The sequence below is a fragment of the Bubalus bubalis genome, chromosome 24 (assembly GCF_019923935.1).
Source record: "Bubalus bubalis isolate 160015118507 breed Murrah chromosome 24, NDDB_SH_1, whole genome shotgun sequence".
NCBI lineage: Eukaryota > Metazoa > Chordata > Mammalia > Artiodactyla > Bovidae > Bubalus > Bubalus bubalis.
The window spans coordinates 6249560-6258351 of record NC_059180.1 but is presented as its reverse complement, the minus strand read 5'-3'; the positions used below and the strand labels follow the sequence as shown (position 1 = coordinate 6258351).

The window sequence follows — 8792 nt, the reverse complement described above, 5'->3', positions numbered from 1 at the left end:
CGCGCACGGCCCTGCCACCCCGCCGCCAGGGGGCGCTCGCGGGAATCCCCGCGGGTCCGCGTGCCACGTGTCCCGGAAACGCGCTGGGCCCCCGCGTCACGAGGCATCCTGAGGCCCGGTGAGGTGGGCCGCAACCCAAGCTCGCGGGCACGCGCGCGTGGCAGCGCAGGTCTCTGAGGGCGGCCGGGCCGGAGGAGGGACCACAGGGGCCAGGCAAGCTGCGCGAGCGCCGAGGTGTGGCCCTGCCCGCCTTCCAGACTCGACATGCTGCCCTGGACCCCCCGGCAGTGGGGCGCGGGCGAAGAGCAGGCGCCCAGGGAACGACGCCCCTCAGTGGGCAGCGGCCTCTCCCAGGCCTGGGACTCCAGAGAGAAAGCCCTGGGAGAACCAGGAACAGCCGCACAGGGCAGGTGAGGGGCTCGGCCGACGGCACTTGGGGGGAACCCAACAGGGGCCCACAGTGTGAGGAAATCTCAGTTGTCCCTACTGAATAATGGGTATGATCTGTCTCCCCACACCGGGCACCCTGGTCTCTGCCTTGGAGATATTCAGACTTGGCTTGGGGGAGGTGACTGGGGGAGGCTGTGACCGGAGCATCTCAGTACCCCTCTCCCTGCGCCCCCAGCCCTCAGCCCTGGCCTCGAAGGCTTTCCTGGACTCGGAAAGAGCAGCTACGGCCTCGGCTGCCCCCAGGCCTGGCTGCCAAGCATTCCCTGGGAACTCCAGGTAGGTATAGGGTCCTGTCATCTTTACCCCCAAGACTCTTTTACTGATTCTGAGGCTGTTTTAATCTCTTCAAGTCTCTTGCCCTCTCTCCCCCTGCCCTCGCCCCCCAGTTCCTTTCTCCCCTCAGAGGACTTGGGGGGTGGCACCATCAAAGATGACCCTGCTAGCGCCCTGGGACCCCAACTATGAGGCTACAGCAGGACATCGGCTGGTGTGGGTGAGTTGGGGGTGCCTCTGGCACCGACCTCGGGCGCGACAGGGATGCCTTGGGAGGGCTGAAGCTCCAGGAATCTTTCCTGTCCCTCCCTCCCTGTACAGGGACCCAGCTGTGCGTCTGGCGTCTCCTTCTCAAGCCGGACCTTGTACCATCCCTCATTCTGGCCTCTGTGCCAGACAGCCTCATGCAGGGGCCTCAGGCCCAGTCTAGCAGGACATCGGGGTGAAGAGCAAGCGCTCAGGACTGCAGGTACTGCCCTTGTTCCTCTCAGGCTCCACAGAGAACCAGTGCAGAGCTTGCCACCCCAGCAGCTTCTCCTCCCCAGGGTTCCCGGTGATGTGCTCTGAAGACGTCTTCTTTTTGGACCCTCTGCTGCCCTGTGGGCAGCGTGTTCCCCTGTACCTGTCTGAGGTCCCTCAGCAGGTAAGCGCTCCTCCTGCCTCAGCCTCACCCCAGCCTTCAGGCAGGGCTTGCGGGGAGCCACTGCCCCTCCTCTCTCCTCAGGTGATGGGCTCTCTGAAGCTGCTGCTCCCACGCCCGATCATGTCCCCCTGGCTCCTCCCCATTCCATCTTCAGGCTGCTCCACTACCTGGCTCAGTGGGCCAGAGCTGATCGCCCTCACTGGCCTCCTGCAGATGAGCCAGGGGGAACCAAGACCCAGCTCCTCAGGGGCTCCCAGGCTCCCTTCTGGCCCCCCAGCCCCTGCCTCTGATCACCCAGCTGCCAGTGGTGGCCCAGGCTGTTCTCACTGCGGGGAACCATCTCTCCCTGGGACCCCAGACGCCCAAGGTCCATAGCTCCTCCAGGGACAGAATGGGTCCTCTACTTCCCCAGGCAGGTTCTTTTGATAATAAAACTGTTGGTTTGCAAACAGGCTCCTCGTGGTCAATAACAGAGTGGGGTGCGGAGGCAGGGATGGGGTCTCTTCCTCTACCACAGCTTTGGCTGCCCCTCTCTGATTCTTGTTACTCATTCCCCCATAAGGTGGGGGAATCTATGGACCTAAGACCTTTCCAGGCTGACCAAGCAGGGAATCTTTAATGAAGAGGGGCAGTGTACAGTATATTACTCTAGACTAGACTGAATATATTAGAAGCAAGGACTCCCTCAGCTTTGCCAGGCCTGGGAGGAGGATTGTCTGAGCACAGAGCTGGCATTGGGAGAAGCAAACTAGGGAGTAGGGAGGGAGGGGGTGTCATCACTTCGGCCAGGGCGGGGGAGAGGGCGGTGGGGGCACTAGTGTAAGATACCTGGTGCTCTCATCCCTCTTGCGCTGGGGTCCCAGGACTTTGGCAGACACCTGGCAAACCTGCACGTGGGTGGGGGGAGGGCCAGGTCTGTATGTCTTCTGCATCATCGATGTTGTCGTCATCAGGGGCAGGGTGGGGGGCCAAAGCGGACTTGAGAGTCTGGAGTGATGCTGCAGGAACTCTGTGGGTAACAGGATCAGGGCTTTGGCTCAGGAGGTCTAGAAATGTGTAGGGTTCTGGTGGTGGTGGTGTTTTTTAAGGGGAGAAGAGTTCTAGAATTTTCTCCCTTAAAAGAATCCAATTTCTTGGGGAACCTCCTCCCAAAGATTGGAAGGAGTGGAGTGGGCAGCGGGTCCTAGGGGGCAGCTCGGTGCTTCTGCTGGTCACACGTCCTGGGTACATCTGGACTTTAGAGCCACTCCGCCATGGGGAAGGGGCCTTTGGGGTTGAGAAGCGGTGGGCGGGAAGGCATTCTTAACCTGCACTTTTTTTCCTCCCTACACTCCCGTCTGTCACAGCTATACTGAGTGGTGTCCTGTCGAGGGGAGGCGCGGGTGGGAGTTGGCAGGGAGATCGGTCGGGGTGGGGTGTCTTCTCACCCCGGCCTCCGCGAGGTTCTGGAACTCCAGCCGAGCGTAGCTATGTGGGCGGGACCTGGCCCCAGGGGCGTGGCCTCGCACCTCCAGGGGAGGGACCAGATCCAGGTCTACGTAGTTGAGGCCTTGGTCCGGGGGCTCGGGGATGGCAGTGCCCATTCCTATGTAGTCCGCGGCCGCATACTCAATGCATACGTACTCCCCGGCTAACTCTGATGGCGGCTGCAAGCAGGGCTGAGCCCCAGCCCGTCCCCAGCCGTCTCGGATGCCGAGATGAACGCCTTGGAGCCCGGGTCCAGGCTCCCCGGCCCCGGAGGAAAGAGGCAAGAAACTTGAGGAAAATGACCGTGGTGCACAGCAGCTCATGGTCACGTATTCAGTGACCCCTCCATCCTGGAGCGGCTGGCGGGAAGCTGCTTTGGTGGAAGCGGGAAGGCCCGGCGGCGCCATCACAACGTAGCCGCCGGCTTGGCCACCCTTCATGGGCTCGTAGTCACTCCCGGCTCCCATTGTTATGTAGCCCCCGCCCTGCTCCAACCTCGCGGGGTTGGAGACTACCTCCCTCAGCCTCGCCAGGGTCTTGAGGGTTGCTTGCTCGCTGGTCTTACTCGGGCCATTCCGACGGTTCAGCTCGCTTGTTTGGGCCGCGGAGTCTGGGGTCTCATAAGATTGGGGGACAGAGGGTCTGAAAGCTCCCGTTGGGGCCTTTCTTGGCAGTGGCTCAGCCCTGCCAACAGCACCACTGTCCCCGATTCGCTTCATGGCGGCCAGGACGGTCTCGTGAATACTTTGGGCCACCACGGCGTCGGGCGCCTGTAGCCACAGCTCCCCGGGACCCGTGGGTGCCGAGCGGCCGAGCTCCAGGAAGAAGAAAGAGTCTGCGTGGCCGCACCGGCGCACGCTGAGCAGGGACAGGCGCAGGGCCGGCGGCGGAGATGCCCCGGTGGCCCCGGAGCCTCTGCCCCCTGGCTTCCGCAGCAGACTCAGTACCCCGGAACCCAGGCACAGGCAGTAGCCGCCGCTGCCCAGGCCTCGTGCCCGCCCCAGCCCCTTGGGTCGCAGCGTCACAGGCCAGACGTCCTGAAATGGAGCGAGGATCCAGGCCCCGGGGTCCTCGTGGGAACTGGGACCTGAAGAGACAACGGGCTGGTCACCGGGGCTCCGGGCCGGCAGGTTGGAGACACTGTGCCCCGGGGAATGAAAATCCGAAGGTGTAAACCCTTCAGGTTTGGACTTAACTTCGGAGACCCTTGGGAGGGACAGTCTACGGATAAACCAAGTCCACAAACCACCACCACCCCAACACACACACATTCCCCCCAGCCGCATCTCCGGCGGCGCGGGGCTGGGGCCTCACCGGCGGTGGCGCGCGCCTCGAGCAGGGCGCTGTACCACGCCTGCTGCTCCGCCTCGCTGGCCGCCGCCACGTCCAGGCTGCGGTCGCGCGTGTACAGGACGATCAGGTGGCGCTGGCGCGCGTCCATGCGCTTGCTGATGGTGCAGGCGCCCCCCAGGCTCACGCTGAACTTGGGCGGCGTTCGGCCGGCACGGAACTTCTTCTCGCTTTCGTAACACTCGAGGCGCGGCGGGTCGGCGCGGAGCACAAAAAAGCGGCGGCGCTGGGACTTCTGCTTCCGCAGGTGGCCGCAAAGCCGCACGTCAGCCGGGCAGACCCAGGGCCGCGGCGGACCCAGAGCCACGGCGGCCGACTGGGCCTCCGGGGTCGTCGTGGGGTCTCCGGGCTTCATTCTTGCCCAAAGCAACCAGGTGGCCGAAGCAAGGGGCTGGGACGGCTGGGAAGGGACTGGCAGAGGCGGGGTAGAAAGAGTGGTCCCCGGGGACGGGGGCGGCGTCCTGACCGGTCTGGATACTCCGCGTCTCTCTCCTGCTCCCGACTTCGTTTGGCCCCTCGCTGCGCGCAGCATGTGCCCCAGAGGCGCCCGGTGGCCTGAGATACCCAGGGCTCCGACGGCCTCCCCTCTTCTCCCCTCCCTCCTAACAGGGATCGCGCCTAAGTCCCCACCCCCGCGAGGTTAACCCTCGCGCACCCCGGCGGTGGGAGTGGAGTTTGAGTCGGGAAGTCCAGGAGAGGCGGCCTCTGCCTCACCCCACCCGACACCGTGGGGGCTGGGCTTTCGCAGGAGCCGGGGAGTGATCTGAGCTGATTGCCAAGAAGGCAGCGAGGGGAGGCGCGTGTGCGGGGAGCCACGTCTGTGGTGAACACGCTGGTGGGTCCTGGGGGGTGGGCGGACCGCTGAGCCGGGCCACCCTTACAGCGGCGCCCGCCGCTCCCCACTCCGGCTCTAGGCACCCGGGTCCCCGCCCCCCTTCCCACCCATGAATGGGTCTGTTCTCTTTCTTCCCAAGTAATTCTGGGAGCCAGGGCGACTGAGCTTTGGGCCATGCTCATTTCAGAGGAACTAGAGGTTTAGTTTCTCTGCGGAGTTAGGGCCGATAGCAGGTGTCTTCGGGGGAGTTCACTTCTGCGTTGGTCTGGCGCGGACCATACCCACCAGGGTCCCAATCAAGTGTCACTGAAGGGGGTTAGAGACCCTCTCTCAGGGGCCCTTCCCTCTGGCCGCACTAGTGCCCTCGGCCCCTCCCCACCATCACTGTTCAAAAGGAAGGCTGGCCAGGCCAGCTGGAAGTTCTGATTATGTAGACTCATTGCACTGAGGGAGGTGCCCTTTGCCCCTCGCATCCCCAGACGTTTGAAATGGGGCTGGAATTCAGACGTTTTGACACCCCACTTCTGATCCTTCCAAGGACCACCCGCTCATGTTGGAGGTGATGGCACTGGTCAGTGCACACTCTGTGAGACACATGGGTGGGGGTCTTAGAGGACCTTACCATATAACTGTTGGGGCAGGTCGTTTACCTGAAGTAGGGGAGCTGAGGGTTTGGAAGAGGAAGAGGGTGATTGTAGCCCCTATTAAACGTGGTGCCATCGGGTGAGGAGGGAGTTATACCAGCAGGACTGAGGCAAGGCTCCCTGGATCTTTTTTCCAGGCTAGACCATGGGCTGAACAAGCCTGAGCAGGGAGGGCTGGGTTTCCACCCACACTCCTCCACTTCCCAGGCGTGGAAGGAAGGGCCTGGTCTATGAACTGCAGAAGACAACGGTGTGATGTGCAGGGAGGCTAGGATCCTTGAACATCTTTAAGGGTTGTGTTCAAAGTGTGATACAGAGTACCACCTGGCATCGTGAGGATGGGCATCTGCCCAGTGGGCAGGTGATGCTCAAGCCTGCTCCAGGTGCCTCCCTGTGAGCACAGCCTCTCCGCAGGTGCCAGAGAGGTGGTACCTGCAGCTCAGGTGGTACACGGGGGCCAGCTGCAGCCTCCACCTCTGATGGATGTTGTCTAGGGAGAGGCAGGTCTGGTAGATCCTGAAGTGGACATCACAACTGAAGTACGTTCAAGGTCATGGCCTCCAGTGTGGCCCTGACATACGTGCCATGTGTGAAGTGGCAGGGACACAAAAGACACCTGCAGGCCTCTCCGCTTCCTAGTCCTGGTGCTGCCTCAATAAGCAGGGCACTCACAGGCCCACGTACCTGCTGTGTGCTTGCCTGGAGCTTTAATCCCCAGCCTTGATTTGAAGCTACCCATGGGAGGGTTGGAGAAGGCAATGGCACCCCACTCCAGTACTCTTGCCTGGAGAATCCCATGGACCGAGGAGCCTGGTGGGCTGCAGTCCATGGGGTCGCGAAGAGTTGGACACAACTGAGTGACTTCACTTTCACTTTTCACTTTCATGCATTGGAGAAGGAAATGGCAACCCACCCCAGTGTTCTTGCCTGGAGAATCCCAGGGATGGGGGAGCCTGGTGGGCTGCCATCTATGGGGTCGCACAGAGTTGGACACAACTGAGGCGACTTAGCAGCAGCAGTATATCCAGTCCTTCTAATTCCCACCATCCAGTCCACCTTGCAGCACCCCTGGCCTTGTGCAATCACAGCCGCTGTCAGAGACCAACTCTAGACCATCTCGTGTCACTGAACCCCTAAATGCCAGGTAAAGACAAAGCAGGAAGTAGCAGGGATAAGAGCGTGGGCCCTGGGGGAGCAACCACGGTCCAGTGGGTTGGTCATCAATGCCAGGTGATTTACCCTGCTGGGTACCAGGAAAAGCCCCGAGCCAAACACCTGACCTAATCAGTTGCCCCGGCAACAACACTGCCCTTGATTCTACCCAGGCAAGATTTATTTCTGCTGGTTACCCTGGTAACTTGTCTGGCTCCCCCCAGTGACAGGAAGCAACAGAACCTCAGCTCTGCTGGGTGAGAATGCTTCCCCCAACCTGAGGGGGTCCCCCTGTGCATCCCGCTGCCAGGTGCAGGGCAGCTGAGGGATGGACTCCCACATTCCACGTGCCTCGGGAAGACTCACCACCCACGGAGGAGCCTACAGGGAGGAGGCTGGGGCTCTGAGGCTCCCAGCTCCCTCTCCTCTCTTGGGTTCTTGCTCCTCCGTGGAACGGCATGTGGGGACAGCACCACCCGCTTCCTCCATCCTCTCCCCGCTGCCAGGGCTCCCAGGCCCCAATATAGCGAGAATGGAGAGCTTGGCAGAAGTCATGGGGACTGGCTCCCGCTTCCTCACCCAGAGAGGCAGCTGCCAGTGACCTGCTGAAGACTGGGGTCAGCCAGAGGGCTGTTGCCTGCAGAGCACGGTCACAGCATTGGCCAGGGGACCATGAGAACTTGGTCAGAAGCCCAGTGGCAGCCTGGGGGAGTCCTTCCAGCCCTGTGCTGGGGGTTCATACTGGCAACCACCAGGCTGGGCCTGCAGGGAGACCCTGGAGGACGGGGCATGGGGAACACAGCCCAGTCATAATCAGGTCAGGGATTCTTCCATCCTGGCTGCCTCCCTGGAGAGAGGGCGCCCAGTGGAGGCAGTGCTAGGGCTGTTCTGCAGTCCTGAGCCCGGCCTGTGCCTGGGGAACTCTTGACTTCTCTCTCCTGGAATTGGATGCTGACCCAGGGTTATTTTTCTGATTGGTCACCCTGCCCTGGCAAGTGAGCTGGCTGGGGTCCATGTCGGACAGAGTGGCCGGGAGGCGTGGACGGGGACTGCAGGGAGGTCCTGGGCCCAGGCACCAAGCAGTTGAGATCCCTCTGGGAAGCAGCAGGACTGCGGCTGAAACAGTAAGAGGCACTGTGGCTTGTGGTCTTTTAAATCTCACCTCCAAAGCTCAGTGTTCTTGGTTGGGAAAGGAGTGAGGGGATCTGGGGAACAGGAAGAAAAGTCTCCCCCCTCTGCCCCCCACCAGATTTCAGCTTCCCTCCCCTCGCAGTCTCTGAGCAGGGAATGGGAAAGAGAGAAGAGTGACAGGAGAGCTGTTGTTTAGTTGCTCAGTCATGTCCACCTCTTCGCAACCCCATGGACTGTAGCCTGCCAGGCTTCTCTGTCCATGGAATTTCCCAGGCAGGAACACTGGAGTGGGTTGCCATGGAGTACCCAGGGGAAAAAAAGATGGTGGTCCACTCTCGGAGCACCACCAGGAGATGGAAGGAGGGTAGAGGCTAGAGAAGGGGACGACATAAGACACGATGGAGACTGAGCCCTGGGGAAGTGGGAAGGCCACACCTGGCTGGGCGAAGAGCAGCAGCTAAAGGTATTTACCAAAAAAATCTTCAAAGTAAATCAGTGATAACACTGTCCCTGCCTCTCCTTGCTGCCAGGTAGTTAAAGGTCACTGAGTGGAAAGACCCAGAAAAATCCCAAGAAAGGGCAGCTGAAGGGTCAGGGTTCCTGGGCGGTGGGTGGGGGTGGGGAGCTGCACACAGCCCTGGGCCTCTCCTTCACCAGGTGCGGTGTTTAACCCAAGCCATGTCTTGTCACCACACAAACAGCCCAGACACGTGACTATTGACAAAACATCCTCAGGTGGCAAGGGTCTGAGGATGCCCCTGACCCAGGAGTGCTGGATTTTGATGACCCCCCACCCCCTCCAGCTCCCTCCATTGCTAAAACTGGACTGCAGTTCAGGCAGGGGCTG

General features: G+C 61.4%; 2 protein-coding genes across 5 annotated transcripts; one reads left to right on the top strand and one right to left on the bottom strand.

The window, feature by feature from the left end:
- The first annotated feature begins 8 nt into the window (after positions 1-8).
- On the top strand, positions 9-1815 carry SAP25 (Sin3A associated protein 25). 3 transcript variants are annotated; one of them, XM_044935639.1, is made up of 6 exons: positions 9-410; positions 626-726; positions 801-943; positions 1045-1192; positions 1269-1366; positions 1448-1815. In XM_044935639.1, the coding sequence occupies exons 1-6, from the start codon at positions 265-267 to the stop codon at positions 1739-1741; spliced, it is 930 nt and encodes a 309-aa protein (XP_044791574.1). In that variant the 5' UTR covers positions 9-264; the 3' UTR covers positions 1742-1815. The 3 variants fall into 3 exon arrangements, with proteins under 3 accessions (XP_044791574.1, XP_006046538.3, XP_044791573.1); XM_006046476.3 differs by having other exon boundaries at positions 837-943; positions 1269-1815; XM_044935638.1 differs by having other exon boundaries at positions 1269-1815.
- A 130-nt stretch (positions 1816-1945) lies between these two features.
- On the bottom strand, positions 1946-6526 carry LOC102404040 (insulin receptor substrate 1). 2 transcript variants are annotated; one of them, XM_025275385.2, is made up of 3 exons: positions 4148-6526; positions 2794-3920; positions 1946-2375 (listed from the first exon to the last, which is right to left on the bottom strand). In XM_025275385.2, exons 1-3 carry the CDS (start codon positions 4713-4715, stop codon positions 2316-2318), a joined length of 1755 nt encoding a protein of 584 aa, XP_025131170.2. In that variant the 5' UTR covers positions 4716-6526; the 3' UTR covers positions 1946-2315. The 2 variants fall into 2 exon arrangements, with proteins under 2 accessions (XP_025131170.2, XP_006046545.3); XM_006046483.3 differs by having other exon boundaries at positions 1946-3920.
- Positions 6527-8792: the final 2266 nt, after the last annotated feature.

Coding starts and splice junctions, on each gene's coding strand:
- SAP25 (XM_044935638.1), top strand. CDS start 265: ATGCTGCCCTGGACCCCCCGGCAGTGGGGCGCGGGCGAAGAGCAGGCG. Junction 411..625: donor GGAACAGCCGCACAGGGCAG/GTGAGGGGCTCG, acceptor CTGCGCCCCCAG/CCCTCAGCCCTGGCCTCGAA. Junction 944..1,044: donor CAGGACATCGGCTGGTGTGG/GTGAGTTGGGGG, acceptor CTCCCTGTACAG/GGACCCAGCTGTGCGTCTGG.
- LOC102404040 (XM_006046483.3), bottom strand. CDS start 4,715: ATGCTGCGCGCAGCGAGGGGCCAAACGAAGTCGGGAGCAGGAGAGAGA. Junction 3,921..4,147: donor CGAGGCGCGCGCCACCGCCG/GTGAGGCCCCAG, acceptor TTGTCTCTTCAG/GTCCCAGTTCCCACGAGGAC.